The sequence below is a fragment of the Felis catus genome, chromosome B2 (genome assembly GCF_018350175.1).
Source record: "Felis catus isolate Fca126 chromosome B2, F.catus_Fca126_mat1.0, whole genome shotgun sequence".
NCBI lineage: Eukaryota > Metazoa > Chordata > Mammalia > Carnivora > Felidae > Felis > Felis catus.
The window spans coordinates 106,539,778-106,557,531 of NC_058372.1; the positions used below are offsets into that span (position 1 = coordinate 106,539,778).

General features: G+C 35.5%; 1 protein-coding gene across 3 annotated transcripts in view; it reads right to left on the minus strand.

Annotated features, from left to right (window-relative positions):
- The window catches only part of CEP85L (centrosomal protein 85 like), a 170,909-nt gene that overhangs the window by 50,266 nt on the left and 102,889 nt on the right, over positions 1 to 17,754 (minus strand). For all 3 annotated transcript variants that reach the window (XM_045057959.1, XM_045057958.1, XM_045057957.1), the window contains exon 5: positions 14,617 to 14,734. In XM_045057959.1, coding sequence (XP_044913894.1) covers positions 14,617 to 14,734 — 118 coding nt within the window. The remainder of the gene's footprint in view (positions 1 to 14,616; positions 14,735 to 17,754) is intronic.

Below are 17,754 nucleotides of genomic sequence, written 5' to 3' on the forward strand. Positions count from 1 at the left end.
GACCTAGATGAAATAGACTAATTTCTTGAAAACCACCACCTGCCAAAATTCATACAAGAAATAAATAATCTGAAGAGGCCAATTAAAGAAATTAAATCAATAATTAATCACTTTCTAACACAAAAAGCACCAGGCCCAGATGGGTTTACTGGTGAATTCTACCAAGCATTTAAAAATGGAAGAAATCAGGGGCTCCTGGGTGGCTCAAGTCAGTTGGGTGTCCAACTTCAGTTCAGGTCATGATCTCACGGTCCATGAGTTCAAGCCCCGCGTCAGGCTCTGTGCTGACAGCTCAGAGCCTGGAGCCTGTTTCAGATTCTGTGTCTCCCTCTCTCTCTGACCCTCCCCCATTCATGCTGTGTCTCTCTCTGTCTCAAAAATAAATAAACGTTAAAAATAAAAAATTTTTTAAAAAAATAAAAAAATAAAAATGGAAGAAATTATACCAACTTTCTACAATCTCTTCCAGACACAGAAGCAGAAGGAATACTTCTAACTCATTCTATGAGGCCACAATTACCCTAATACCAAATGAGACAAAGACATTACAAGAAAACCATAAGGGCATCTGCCTGGCTCACTTGGAAGAGTATGCGACTTTTGATCTCACTGTCATGAGTTCAAGCCCCACGTTGTGTGTAGAGATTACTAAAAATAAAAAAAAAAATTGTTTTAATTTTTAAAAAAAGAAAGCTACAGACCAATATTTTACATAAATGGATCCTCAAAAAAATAGCAAACTGGATCTAACAATGTATAAAAAGAATTATTCACCATGACCAACTGAAATTTATCCCAGCAATTTAGGCTGGTTCAACATTCAAAAATCAATTAATGTAATCCATCATATCAACAGTCTACAGAGGAAAAAACATTATGATCATATCAATTAAATGTAGAAAATAATTTTGACAAAATTCAACACTCATTCGTGCTAAAAACTATAACCAAACTTGGAATAGAGGCAAACTTACTAAACTTGATAAAGAACATCTAGAAAAAAACTATAGCTAGCAGCAGCTAATGGTAAGAAACTTGAAGCTTCATCAGGAACAAGGCAAGGATGTTCCTCCCACCACTGATTTTCTACACTGTACTGGAAATCCTAGGGAATGCAATAAAACAAGAGAAGGAAATAAAATGTATGCTAGTTGGGCAGAAAAAAGAATTAAAACAGTTTTGTTCACAGATGATATAATCACTTATTTAGAAAATCCAAGAAAACAGACCAAAAAAAACCAAAACCAAAACCAAAACCAAAAACAAAAAACCCACCTCCCGCAACTAATAGGAAAATAATACCTAGGTTGCAAGAAACAAGATTAATATATGAAAGTCAGGTGTTTTCCTATATGCCAGCAATGAACAAGTAGAATTTGAAATTTAAAACACATTGGTATTTACATTAGCACCCCCAAAATGAAATAAGTATAAATGAAATAAGTATAAATAAGTACAAAGTACAAGATATAAGGAAAGTTACAAAGCTCTGATCAAAGACACCAAAGAAGGATGAAATAAACAAAGAGATATTCCATGTCCACAGACAGACTCAATACTGTCAAGATGTTAAGTTTTACCCAACTTAATCCATAGATTCAATGCAATCTCAGGCAAATCCAAACAAGTTATTTTGTGGGTAGCAACAAACTGATTGTAAAGTTTCTATGAAAAAACAAAAGACCCAGAATAGTCAACATAATATTGAAGGAAAAGAACAAAGATGCAGGACTGACCACCTGATGTCAAGACTTACAATAAATCTACAGTAATCTAGAGTGTATGGCATTGAGGAAAGACCAAACAGGTCAGTGGAAAAGAAATGAAAGCCTAGAAATAGATCTACATATAAATACAGCCAACTGATTTTTGACAAAAAACAAAGGCAGTACAATGGAACAAAGAAAGTCTTTTCAACAAATGATGCTGGAACAATGGGACATCTATATGCAAGAAAATGAATCTAGACACAGGCTTTACACTTTTCACAAAAATTAACACAAAATGGACTACAGACCTAACTGTTAAAATGGAAAACTATAAAACCCCTAGAAGATAACATAGAAAAAAAAACCTAGATATGACAATAACTTTAAAATTTTTTTTTTCAACGTTTATTTATTTTTGGGACAGAGAGAGACAGAGCATGAACGGGGGAGGGGCAGAGAGAGAGGGAGACACAGAATCGGAAACAGGCTCCAGGCTCTGAGCCATCAGCCCAGAGCCTGACGCGGGGCTCGAACTCCCGGACCGCAAGATCGTGACCTGGCTGAAGTCGGACGCTTAACCGACTGCGCCACCCAGGCGCCCCGACAATAACTTTTAGATACACTACTAAAGGTAAGATCCGTAAAAGAAACAAATGGGGGCACCTGGGTGGCTCAGTTGGTTAAGCATCCAACTCTTGATTTCGGCTCAGGTCATGATCTCATGGTTCATGGGATTGAGCCCCGCATTGGGCTCTGTGCTGACAGCATGGAGCCTGCTTGGATTCTCTCTTTCCCTCACTCACTGCTTGTGCTCTTGCTTTCTCTCTCAAAATAAATAAACATTTTTTTTAAATGTTTAAAAAAAAAGAAACAAATGATAAGCTGGATTTCATTAAAAATTTAAGCTCTGCAGAAGACATTATCAAGAAAATGAGAAGATAAGCCACATACTGGCAGAAACTATTTGCAAAAGACACATATGATGAAGGATATGTATCCAAACTATACAAAGAACTCCTAAAACTCAACAATAAAAAACAACACAAATTTTAAAAATGGGGGAATGACCTGAACAAACAGTTATCTCACTGAAGAAAATATACAGATGACAAATAAACATATGAAAAGATGTTCAAAATCAAATGTCTTTAGGGTATTGCAAATTGAAACAACAATGAGCTACCTACCGCTATATACCTATTAGAATGGCCAAAATCAAAAACTCTGCACACCAAATGCTGGTGAGGATATGCAAGAGAAACTTTTGTTTATTACTGGAGGGAATGCAAAGTAATATAACCACTTTGAAAGACATCTTGGCAGTTACTTAAACATACTCTTACCATATGATCCAGCAATTGTGTTCCTTGGTATTTACCCAAATGAATAGAAAATATGCTACACAAAAAGCTTCACATGAAAGTTTACAGCAGCTTTACTCATATTTGCCAAAACTTTAAAATAACTAAAATTTCCTTCAGTAGATGAGTGGATAAATAAACTATGGTACATACAGGCAATGGGATATTATTCAGCACTAAAAAGAAATAAGCTATCAATATGATGATGGGGCACCCTGGGTGGCTCAGTGGTTGAGCATCTGATTCTTGAATTTGGCTCAGGTCATAATGCCAGGGTTGTGGGATCAAGCCCCACACCTCAGGCTCTGTGCTGAGCGTGGGGCTGCTTGGGATTTTCCATCTCTCTCTCTCTCTCTCTTTCTCTCTCTCTGCCCAGCACCCACCCTACTTGCCCACGTGCATGCATGCCTGCACGCTCTCTCTCAAAAAAAAAAAAAAAAAAAAAAAAGACACAGAGGAAACTTAAATGTGTGTCATGAGGTGAAAGAAGCCAATCTGAAAGGTTATATACTGTATGATTCCAACTATATCACATTCTGGAAGAGGCAAAACTATGGAGACAGTTAAAAGATTGGTTGTTGCCAGAGGTTAAAGGAGAGGAGGGATTGAACAGGTAGAGCACAGAGTTTTAGGGCAGTGAAACTATTCTGTACGATACTACAATAATGCATATGGGTCATTATACATTTGTCCAAATTCACAGAATTGTAACACCAAGTGTGAACCTCAATGTAATCTACGGCCTTTGGGTGATGATAATGGGTCAATACAGGTTCAACTGTAACAAAGATATCCTGTGACAGAGGATGTCAACAGTGGAGAAAGCCGTAGGTATGTGGGGGCACAGGATATATGAGAACTCTGTACATTCTGCTCAATTTTGCTGTGAACCTAAAACTGTTCTAAAATATAAAATTTATTAATTTTACAAATAAGTTAATACAGATGTTTCTACTACAATGAAATATTCCTGGAAAAGCACTCAAAAACGAAGCACTAAAAATAGGGCTTAAGGGAAAAGGAAAGGCAATAGTCCATTCAAAGACTACACAACTTAAACCAGATTACTAATCAAAATAGTAGCTGGGGAGAAGAGTTGAACTTCTTGGGCAGGCAGTCACAGTTAATATTAAATGCTGGCATCACTTTAATTAGAGCAGGTCTGGTGGGTATTGAGATGATAGAGGTAGAACTCTGCAATATGGGGACTACATTCAGGTGGGTAGGAGGCAACACGACCTGCCAGGAACTGAAGCTACTAAAGGAGGGAGTGCATGTCTCAAGGCAGTACAGTACAATTTTCTGAAAATGAAACTTGAAGAGACTTCTGCTGCCAAGGCAGCAGGTGAGCCTAGGCCTGTTCTGCAGCCTGCCGAAGATTCTAATTTTACTCACACTATTCTAAATCCCCTTGCCTGGAAAAACAAAACAAAAACCACATATGAACCAATGAGACTTGAAAACTATACTGACCTCATTGTACCATTCATGTATGAGCAAATCTGCACTACAGAAATGTGTTTCATAACAAGACAAATTGTAGAACTTGTACACGAAATTAAGCAGACAGAAAGAGAAAAGCCTGAAGCCAGAACTGCTTTAAGCCCTTAAATTGCTTTTTCAGCCAGAGTGTCTTACAACCACTGACTCTGTGAAGAAAGCCGGTCTTCCCTTCATTTCTGTAACAATACGCAACCCCCACTCCCACGCCCCTCCACCATGCTCCTTCACAACCTGTGCTCTTTTACTGACTCTAAAATACTGCTGTTCCCTGTCGTTACTTACGGGTCCCATTTTCTTCACTCCCTGGAAGAAGTGATCATACCCAAGCTTCAACCACCACCTGGGTGGACTGACAAGTCCTATATTTCTAACCTCTCCCTTAGACCTACCTATGAATATCAGCCTCATTCTTCATCTTAGTCCCAAATTTACAATATAATAATATATAAGCGTAACTCATTATTCTCTAATAGAACTTACTCCTGATGTAGTTGTCTCTATCCTGGCCTTTGGCAATAAAAGCCAATCAATTTTGCCCATCTGAAACTAGGCAATCACTTCTCTCACCACATTAAAGTCATCAAATCAAGCCCATGCTTGGTCACACAGATGTGTAATAAACATTCTTCCTTTTGTCTTAACCAACATTGTTGTTAAATTCAGATGTCCATTTAACTTTTGGACTATTGATAAGAGCTTCCTGCCTGGTTTCTGCCCCAATACCATCCATCTTAAATCCAGGGTCTATTACGCCCCAGGGGTGACCAAACTAGGACACTTCAGAGATTGAAAGGGGGTGCTATTAATCACTATGGGAGTACAACAAGCATTAACTGAAACTGTAGCTAAAACAGGGACAAATGGGTCCCTTACTTTATAAGCCCTTGATACAACTTGACCCCTGCCTTACCTCTCTCTAAGCACACCTCTTACCACTACTCTCTCTCACTTTGCACTTCATCCATACAGAATAATGTGTACTTTTCCAAATGCTTTATCTTTGGGCCTCTTCACACACAATATAGCATGCCTGAAGCACTATTTCTCCATTTCCTTAACCTGCCTAAATTCTTTTACTTCATCAGGTTCTCAGATCAGATGTCCTTTCCTACAGGAAGCTTAAGCCTCCCTCTGCAAGGCTAGTTTATCTGTTCTTAGTAGGGATTCCCATATTACTTCACATATATCCCATTTGGGCACCTCCAACTTACTACAATTATCTCTTGTTTATCAGTCTTCCTCACTGGATTGTACACTTTTTGATGAAAAAACCAACTTCATTCACATTTATATTACTAGAACCTACATGGTGCCTTATCCACAGTAAACAAGTTATTTCTGAAGAAATGGATAAACATGCTTTTTGATACAGTCTCTCTCTGTGGGATTCAAAATCATGAATACAGAAAGTATCCTTCATTTTTGCTGCCCCAGAATTTAACACATTAGGTGTTTATGTTTTGTTCAATGAGCTCATTCGTAAAGGTGGGACTCATTTATAAAATGCTCATTAAAGCCACAAAACTTGGTAGTAGAAAAAATGGCTGAAGGAAAATGAAATAGAAAAATTACATAAATAGAAAAAGGATAAAATGGAAAGAAAGCAAGAAATGATGCATCAATGAAGCGTAATTAAATAGTATCTGCTTGGTCTATTCCAAGGTTCACATCTATGTTAAAAGAAGACATCTCTTCTTCAGTTTTTAACAAAAGATAAAAAGGATCCTTCACATTTTTTCCCCCTAAGAAGCCTTGTTAACCACAGGTTAAAATTTTGGTATAGGGCATTATAAAGATAAATCACTCTTCAGTTCCAGCAATTTTACTACTAAAACAATCTAGGAAGTGTGAATTTTTGGAAAAAAACCTAGTTCTCATTTTCTACCTATGAGATTTGCTGATGTTTAACTTTCAGGTCATCTTGATCGTAGGCTGTTCAAAGTTTTTAACAGTCAAATAGAGTTATTTACCCAAAATATGTTTTACATCTATAAATTCATAAAAGAATGTTATTTTATGTCAAAAATTTACTTTCTTTAACCTAGAATATACAGAATATGAAAAATATATTTTTCTTTGTTTAATTTGCTATGGAATTAGGATGAGCAAGGTATGTGCCCCAAATTGTGCACATATAAAATGCTATGCATAAAAAAATAACATTGTTCATACATCTAAGATAAAAATTCCTTTGCTATTCTTCACAGAAATTGAAGAAATAACTCTAAAATCTGTGTGGAACCACAAAAGACCCCAAATACCGAAAGTAATCCTGAGGGGGAAAAAAAAGGAAAAAAATTAAAGCCAGAGGGATCATGCTTCTGGATTTCAAACTACAGTAAAAAGCCACAGTAATAAAAACAGTATGATACTGGTACAAAAAAGACACATCAATCAATGTAACGGAATAGAGAGCCCAGAATTAAATCCTGGCATACACAGTCAACTGATATTTGACCAGAGAACCAAGAATACCCTATGGGGAAAGGCGAGTCTCTTTGACACGTGTGCTGGGAAAACTGTACAAACACATGCAGATCAATGAAATCGAGCCCCTATCTCACACTACTCACAAAAACTAACTTGAAATGGATCAAAGACTTAAAAGATCTGATATCATAAAACTCCTAGAATGAAACATAGGGGAAAACTCATCAATACTGGTCTCAACAATGATTTGCTTTTTAGACATGATGCCAAAAGCACAAACAACAAAAAGCAAAAATCAACAAATGGAACTATATCAAACTCAAATGCTTCTGCATAGCAGAAGATCTAATACAACAAAATGAAAAGAAAAACTATAGAATAAGAAGATATTTCAGAAAACTATGTATCAGAAAAGAATTAATATCCAAAATATAAAAAGAACTCAAGTCAATTTAATAATAAAAAATTAATCCAGTTAAATATGGGGCAAAAGACCTAAATAGACATTTTTCCAAAGAGGGTATCAAAATGGCCAACAGACACAGGGGAAAATGTTCTACTTCATTAATCATCAGGAAAATGCAAATTAAAATCACAGTTGAGATACCATGTCATACCTGTTAGAATGATTATCATCAAGAGGACAAATAGCAGATGCAGGTGAGGATGTGCTGAAAAAAGAACCCTTACACACCACTGGTGGGGGTTAATTGGTACAGCCACCATGGACCAATAAAATAGATCTACCATATAATCTAGCCATCCCATTTCTGGGTATATACCCAAAGGAAATATGTAAACAGGATTCTGAAAGTATATACCCTCCCATGTTTATCACAGCATTTTTCATAAGAGGTCAGATATGGAAATAACCCAAATGCCTATCAATAGATAAAAATGATGTGTTAAATGTACATAGTGGAATATTATCCAGCCATGAAAAAGGAAGATATCCTATGATTTATAATAACATGAATGGACCTTAAGCACATTATGTTCAGCAATATAAGTCAGACGGAGAAATATTAAGGACTATATATCACTTATATGTAGAATCTACAAAAAGTTAAACCTGTAAAAAACAGAGTAACTGGTGGTTACCAGAGGATGGGGGAGTTGGGAGGTGGAAATTTGAATAATAGTGTATAAGGATATAAACTTGTATAAGGGTACTAAGGAGTAGTAAATAAGCCATAGAAATTTAATGCGAAGTGTAATGAACATGGACAATAATATGTACTACAATTATGTAATGTAATAAATACTGCTACTTTAACAAACATAATACATAAGTGTGTTAAATAGTGTGCTGTGCACCTTAAACTTATACATTGTCAAATTAATCAATAAAAAATTGAAAATCACTGTTCAAACATCTAAATACTTTATTTGCTAAGAAATATTTTTTATTATACTCATTGGTTCTTTTAGACCCTTGCCATTTATCAGCTCTCTATATATATCTACTAAAAAAAATTCATCTCCTATATTTATAATATCCATTTAGTACTTTGGGTTTTCCTTGATTCCCTTTTATTAATTTACCTTATCTTTTGAAGACTAATTTCTCAACCATATTTTAATTCCCCACATAATTTTAAATCCTTCTAACATTTTCAGCAACCCTCTTTTCTATATCCCTTCAGCTATTTCTATATGTCCTTGTAGACTGACTTGGAGAGCCCTCTACTGGCCTGATGCTATGTCAAAAAACAGTTTCTTCAGCTTTCAGACGCATACTAAGATACACATGCCTCTGGTAATATAATAATTGTGTGATTCAAGTTAACCCTTTATTCCGAATAAGAAAGTTACAAAGAAAAACTGCATGGTTCTACAGAACTGTCTTCAAAAAAAATTATACTACTTACATAGTATAAAAATACCACTTTTAAATAACTGTACACTATTAATCTGAGTTCCATAGAGCCTTACTATCATGGGATAGAACTAGTAGATAAGATCACACTGCAATGACCTATTCTGATGTATTAGTAACTGAAGTATGGTAAACAAGCTGGAGTCTCTGTTAAATGTTTTTGCCTCAAGTATTCTGATAATTAGTTGGTCTTCAATATTTCCTGACTTTAATACACCAATTCCTTGAACATATGTAAACAAGTTTAAAAATACAATGGAAGAAAAAAAATCACACTTAAAATGATTTAATTCCAGAAATAAAGACCTTAATTAGGAAGACAAAAAAATTCCATAAATAGAAGTATATAACTCTATAAAGTTATGAATTCTCACTTTTGACCCTAATAAAAATGCCAATAGTTTATATTCTTTGGGAAATAAGCCAATCATAAAGTCAATACAGAAAAACATACAAACAATTTTTAAGATAAATTCTTTAAAAAAAAAAGTAATAATTGGGGAAAGTCACCCTTCCAGCCATATAAATTTTGTTATAAGGTCTCAAAGACCCTCTGTCTATGTTCCAATTAGACTGTACTCTCAATGGCAAAACTAACCTCATTCACATTTCTATTCTGTCCACCTACACACTGCTTTACCCACAGTAAACACAAATTTTGAAGGAATAGGTAAACATGTTTACCTATATAGTCTCTCCCAATGTAGTTTGAGATTCATCAAGGTAGGAACTATTCTTTACCTTTGTGACCTCATAATTTAACACAGTGGATGTTTAGTAACTGTTCTGTTAAATGGGTCCATTAGTGAAGACAGAACTTATTTGTAAAATGTTCATTAAAATTATAGAGACTTCATGATAGAAAGTAATAGATACAAGAAAAAGAAATAGAATGACATAGATAGAAAGAAAATATTATGACAAATTCATAAAATGTATTTTCAAATCAAATTATAAGACAAAGGGCTTCTAAAATCAGTAAGTAAAAAACCAATACCTAACAGAAAAACAAGCAAAGGATATGAAATGACATTTCACAGAAAAGAAATATGAATGGGGCCTTAGATATATAAAAAGAAATTCAACATCACTCAGGAGAAAAACATATTAAAACCATATAAAGAAAACGAGAAAGATCTTACATCAACAACCTAACTTAACAACCTAAGGGATTAGAAAAAGGAGAATATTAATGAAACCAAAATTTGGTTCTCTGAAAAAAAATCAACAAAATTGACAAACCTTCACCTAGATGGTTTAAGGAAAAAAACTCAAATTACTAAAATCATAAATGATAATGAGGACATTAATATCAATTCTGCAGAAATAAAAAGGATTGTAACAGAGTACTGTGAGTGATTAACTGTATGCCAACAAATTGGATAAACCAAACGCAGTGGACAAGTTACTAGAAACATAAAACCTTGATCTAAATCATGAAGAAACAGAAAATCTGAGCAGACCTATCAGTAAGAGACTGAATCACTAATCAAAACTCTGCCCTTTAAAAAAGCCCTTGCCCTGGACCTGATGGCTTCACTGGTGAATTCTACCAAACATGTTAAAAACAAAAACAAAGAAAGAAAAAAACGAACACCAATCCCTTTCAAACTTTTCCAAACACTGAAAGAGAAGAAACTACTCTTCCTAAGTCATTCTATGAAGCAAGCATTATTTGATACCAAAGCCAGACAGCACAAGAAAACTACAGACCAGTATCTTTGATGCCAAAATCCTCAACAATAGTTACAATCTGAATGCAGCAGTATTTTAAAAGGATTATAATCTATGACCATGTAGAATTTATTCCTGGAATGCGAGCATGGTTCTATATTTGAAAACTGATCAATGTAATATACCACATTAACAGAATAAAGGGAAAAACCCATACTCATCTCAATTGATGTCAAAAAAGCACATGACAAAATTGAGTATCTTTCATGATTAAAACACAAAAAACTAGGAATGGAAGAAAACTATTGAAAGAAAACTATTTCAACATAATAAAAGCTATATAGTAAAAACTGACAGCAAACATACTCAATGGTGAAAGACTGAAAGCTTTTCCTCTAAGATCAGGAACAAGGCAAGGATTCCACTTTCCCCACTTTTATTCAACAGAATACTGGAAGTTACAGCCAGAGGAATTAGGCAAGGAAAAGAAATACAAGGCATCCATATTGGAAAGGAAGGTAAAACTATCTCTGTTCACAGGTGATATAATCTTGCATGTAGAAAATCCTAACAATTCCACAAAAAACTTGTTAGAACTATTGAATAAATTCAGCAATGTATTAGGATACAAAGTCAATACACAAAAATCTGTTGCATTTCTATGATGCATTAACAATGAACAATCTGAAAAGGAAATTATGGAAACGATCCCATTTATGACAGTATCAAAAAGAATAAAATACTCAGGAATTAACCAAGGAGGTTTGTGAAAGACTTGTATAATAAAAATTACAAAACACTGCTGAAAGAAATTGAAGAAGACATAAATAAATGGCAATACATTTCATGTTCATGGTTTGGGAAACTTAATATTGTGAAGATGTTAATAATACTCAAAGTGATCTAGTGATCTACAGATTCGATTCAATCCCTATCAAAATCACATTATTTTGCAAAAGGAGAAAAAGCCACTCTGAAGTTCATATAGAATCTCAAGGGACCACAAATAGCTTAAAGAATCTTAAAAAGAAGAAAAACCTGGGGGACTCACACGTCCAGACTTCAAAACTTAATACAAAGCCACAGTGATCAAAACAGTGTGGTGCTGTTATGAATAATGTGTGGATAATGAAAGACATATATAGGCCAATGGAATGGAATATAGAGCCCAGAAATTAATCCTGGCATACACGGTCAAATGATTTTGGATCAGGTGCTAAGACACCTTGTGGAAAAGAGTCTTTTCAACAAATAGTGCTGAGAAAACAGGATTATCCACATGGAAAGAATGAAGCTGGACCCTTGCCAAATACCATATACAAAAATTACTCACAGTAGGTCAAAGAGCTAAACATAAGACCTAAAACTATAAAACTCGTAAAAGAAAACATGTAGCAAAAGCTTCAAGACAATGAATTTGGCGATATTTCTTGGATATGACCCCAAAGGCATAGGCAATAAAAGAAAAAGTAGACAAACTGGACTTGAAAAATTAAAAAATTTTGTGCATCGGGGCGCCTAGGTGCCTCACTTGGTTAAGCGTCCGACTTTGGCTCAGGTCATGATCTCGCAGTCCATGAGTTCGAGCCCCGCATCAGGAGCCTGCTTCAGATTCTGTGTCTCCCTCTCTCTCTGTTTCTCTCAAAAATAAATAAACATTAAGAAAAATTTTTAAAAAAACTTTTTGTGAATGAGAAGACATTGCCAACAGAGCTTGAGATTTTTCTCTTTCCTCCTCTTTCTGTGCCTCTCCCACCGTCCCTCCCACTCTCTCTCTCAAAAAGAAACAAACATTAAAAAAAAAAGAAGACATACCAAGAGCCAATAAGCCATAAAAAGATGCTCATACCACTAATCTTTAAGAAAATGCTTATCAAAACTACAATGAGATATCACCTCATACCCATTGGGATGGCTACTATCAAAAAACAAAACAAAAAATAACAAGTGTTGGTGCCATGTGGACAAACTGGAACCCTGTAATACTGCTGGTGGAAATGCAAAACGGTACAGTCACTATGGAAAACAGTATGGTGCTTCTTCACAACCTTAAAAATAGAATTACTATATGATCCTGCAATTCTACTTCTGGGTATATACTCAAAAGGACTGAAGGCAAGGTCTTCAAGAGATATTTACATACCCATGTTCAAATAAATATAAAAAATGTTCATGGCAGCATTACTTACTAGAGCTAATATGTGGAAGCAGACAAAATGCCTGTCAACAGATGAACGGATAAAACAAACTGTGATATACAAATGATGGAATATTATTCAGCCTTTAAAAGGAATGAAACTGGGGCGCCTGGGTGGCGCAGTCGGTTAAGCGTCCGACTTCAGCCAGGTCACGATCTCGCGGTCCGTGAGTTCAAGCCCCGCATCAGGCTCTGGGCTGATGGCTCAGAGCCTGGAGCCTGTTTCCGATTCTGTGTCTCCCTCTCTCTCTGCCCCTTCCCCGTTCATGCTCTGTCTCTCTCTGTCCCAAAAATAAATAAACGTTGAAAAAAATTAAAAAAAAAATAAAATAAAATAAAAGGAATGAAACTCTGACACATGCTAGTGTATGGATGAACCTGGAGGAAACTATACTAAGTGCAATAAGGCAGTCACAAAAAGACAAATACTGTATGATTTATTTTACGCAAGATAATTGGAGTAATCAAAATCATAGAGACATAAAGTAGAACAGTAGTTGCCAGGGGTTGGGGAGGTGAATAGACAGTTGCTATTTAACAGGTACAAAATTTCAGTTTTGTAAGATGTGAAGAGGTATGGAAATGGATGGTGGTGATCGTTGCAAAATATTATAAGTGTATTTGCACCACTGAACTGCACACTTAAAAATGGTTAGGATGGGGGCGCCTGGGTGGCTCAGTCGGTTAAGCTTCCGACTTCAGCTCAGGTCATGATCTCACGGCTCGTGAGTTCGAGCCCCGTGTCGGGCTCTGTGCTGACGGCTCAGAGCCTGGAACCTATTTCAGATTCTGTGTCTCCCTCTCTCTCTCTGACCCTCCGCCGTTCATGATCTGTCTCAAAAGTAAATAAACGTTAAAAAAAAATTTTTTTTAAATGGTTAGGATAAAAAAAATGGTTATGATGGTAGATTTTATGTTCTATGATGTTATGTTATGTTTCTATGATGGTAGAAATTATGTATTTTAACAGAATTCTAACATTTTTTTTTAAACCACGGAGATAACTCCACCATCCTACCCTTTATGCAAACCCACTAGAAAGGCAAAAATCTCACAGTGTGTTAATACAATAGCGATTTGACAACACCAGTAAAAGTAACCAACTCTTATAATACCTGTAAATTTCACTTCAGAGAATTTAAGTTAAAAACACTCGCATGAGCAAAACAGTGTTTTATTCTTCACAACATTATTCATAGTAGCCCCAAACAAGAAACAACCCAAATTCTGACTAGTAGGGACAAGATGAATAAATTATGCTATCTCCATAAAATGGGAAATCAATCAGCTGTAAAAGCAAAGGAAAAGGATGTTGTCTTTGTAATGACATAGAAATAATCACTGAAATTGTTTTAACAGAAGTACAGTTGACCCGCATTACTTTAGTTTCAGGTGTGCAACATAGTGATTTGACAAGTCTATGTGTTATGCTGTGCCCATTCCTCCAGGCAACCATCAGTTTGTTCTCTGTATTTCTGAGTTTTTCTCTGCTTTTTTAATCACTGCATTTTATATAATTTATTTAATATAAAGGAGAAAAGCAAGATGAATAGATAATGTATATATTTTGATACTTTTTGTGAAGATAGAGGAATAAAATACATTTATATCTGCTAGTGATACATATCAACTCTAGAAGGATACACTAGAAACTGGTAGCAGTAATTACTGTGTGGGGTGTGAACCTGACATCTAGAAGGGGATGTGAACCTGACATCTAGAAGGCAATTCTTGGGACATCTTTTACTATGTATGTAAACATGAACATGATTAATTAAAAAGCATCCTAATATTACAAGGTCAGCATATAATTAACATACACTTTATTAATAAACAACAACTACAAAATTCTCTGCACCTTACCTGCAAACTAGCCACAAAAGAATCTTCACAGTTCACATAATGTCCTAACATGGCATGTTGTGCCCGTATTTCATTATCCCTTATCCTCTCGTGTAAGTGGCTAATTTGCTGCTTCTGCCTGCAAAACATAAATTGAGGAGACATTATAAAGAATATGCTTTTCTAAGAGACCATTTAAGAGTAGAACTTTATTCCAATAATTTGATGTAAGAGTTAAGAGTATTATCAATATTAACATTCATAATAGGGAAATTTAAAAAACCACCACACCATGGGTTATGCCGAATACAGAAAGGGTATTTATACTGTAGAGTATTTCTTGCGTTTTGTAAAATACAGTATTTTGTAGACTATCCTTCTTAGTAATAACAAAGTCATGCTTTGCTTCCTTTCTTCTTGTTACCTAATATAATAAATGTTATGTCCTCAATTTAGAATGCCTTTACCTTAAAATCCGTTATTTTCATCCATGCAAATTCTGTTTAACACTGACAGTTCTGAGAATCTCACTGTCAGAGATGAAAGGTATTTTCGCAAATATCATCTAGCCTAACTGCTGTTCTAGGCCTGCATCTTCTCAGCAACATCCTAGGTTACACAGTCTACACTCAATCATTGCCAATGATGGAGAACTCACCTGGTGACAGAGTTGCATCTTTGGAAAGCTCAGACGTTTCACTTTAATGGAACTTCATGTTGGAAACAGACACACTGAAGTTCAAATCTTTCTTCAGCAACTCACAGCTTACTTTAATCAAGTTATTTAACTTTTGTGAATATGTACCCTTATATACAGTTGATGCTTGAACAATGTGGGGGTTATGGGCACTGACCCTCCCTGCCCTGTCATGCAGTTAAAACCGGCATATAATATTTGACTCCCCAAAAAGTTAACTACTAAAAGCCTGCTGTTGACTGGAAGCCCTACCAATAATGCAAACAGTCGACTAACACATATTTTGTATGCTCTATGTATTATATACTATATTCTTATAATAAAGCTAGAGAAAATGTTATTAAGAAAATCATAAGGAACAGAAAATACATTTATAGCACTGTATTTGCTGGAAAAAAAATCCATGTTATAAGTGGGCATATGTAGTTCAAACCTGTGTTGTTCAGGGTCAACTATATTTGAAAATGGTTATGTAGCTGGTATCCTGTTAAGAGCTTTATATGTATTTTTGACAATCTTCAAAAATTCTTTAATAACAAGTCTCATCATAAGGTTATGAGGAAGAAAGGCTTTTAAGAAAAAGTAAGCATACATGTGGGTAAACATATAGCTTGGTATTTTCCAAAATTACTCACAAAGTAACTTTTGGAGCAAGTTAGCTTATAAGTTTCAGACTGAATCAGAGAACTTATTCTACTCTGAGCCATTTAATTTTTTAGATACACTATTCTTAAAGAAAATTCAAATAGAAAACATCAAATAGTAAACAGATAGGGGCTCCTGAGTGGCTCAGTTGGTTAAGCATCCGACTTCAGCTCAGGTCATTATCTTGCTGTTCCTGGTTTTGAGCCCTGCATCAGGCTCTGTGCTGACAACTCAGAGCCTGGAGCCTGCTTCAGATTCTGTGTTTCCCTCTCTGCCCCCCCTGACCTGCCCCCCTAGCACTCTCTCAAAAACAAACAAATGTTAAAAAAAAAAATAGTAAACAGATAAATTAGGAGAGTCACGACACTTGTCAAAGAATTTCAAGCTTTACCAAGAAAACTAAACTTCCTCTTCTGGCCAAGACAGAGTAATAGACACAAGCTGTGCCTTTCTGCCTGACACAATTACAAAACGGAACAAAATACAGGAAACAATGACTCTCAAGACACTGGGTATCAGTTAATTAGCAACAGTGACTTCTGAGGGATGGGCAACAAATGAGGTGAGCTCTATGACTGCCAGAGCCTACTGCTGCAGGCCCTACCCAACACAGGGAAAGAGGCCTCTCTCTGAACTGAAAAGACAAAGCTGGGATGCTGGAGAAACCAAGGCAATCAGAGCTCACAGTGCAGAGTCACCCTGAATATTTAGTTGAGTACTAATGAATAAACACATGAGGAGCTAGAGTGCATATGTCGGGGAGGATGGCAGGTGGTGGTCCACCAAAAAGATAAGAATGAACAATGCCTGAAACTTACATGGGTCCTAGAACTGTGCTTGCTTTCAAATGCCACAGTGGAAAACTTCATAATTCACAGGGCATCATTTAGCAGCACTTTTAACAAAGGGCAATTCTGACTCCAGAACAAAGTTCAGGAATCCAAACACATGTGACATCCAAAAAATGTTAAAATCTGTAATGCCTGGCGCTTGATCGAAAATTACCAGGCATGCAAAGAAGCAGGATAATATAACTTATATTTTTATTTTTTAAGTGTATTGATTTATTTTGAGAGAGAGAGCAGGGGAGGGGCAGAAAGAGAGTGAGAGAGACAAAATCCCAAGCAGTCTCCACATTGTCAGCGCAGAGCCGGATGCAGGGCTCGAGCCCATGAACTGCAAGATCATGACCTGAGCATCAGTGAGCTGTGGGATTTCTTTAAGAGGACAAATAAATATATATATATATATATATATATATACACACACACACACACACACACACACACACACACACATATATGTATATATATGTATGTATATATATATGTATGTATATAATTAGAATCTCTAAAGGGGGGTAGAGACAGGAAAAATATTTGTAGAAAACTGGCCAAAATGTTTCCAGATTTAATGAGAACTGTACATCCACAAATCTAAGAATACCAGAGAACCTCAAGCACAAGTAACAAGAAGAAAACTAAACCAAGGAACATTTTAATCAAATGGCTTAAAATCAGTGATAAAGATAAAATCTTAAAAGAAGGCTGTGAAAAAAAGATAAATTCAATCACAAAGATGAAGGTAAAAAGGATAGATGTCTCATCTAAAATAATACAAACAAGAAGACAATAGTACTTTAAAGTATTACATTAAAGTATGAAAATTTAAAAGGTATCAATCTACAGAATTTTTTGCCCAAGACAAATTTAAAGCAAAATAAAAACTACCAACCTAGAATTCATCAAAGACAGAGGTGAAAGAGACTTTTTTGAAAACTTAAAAAGCTCAAAGAATCCATCACAGCAGACTTCAAC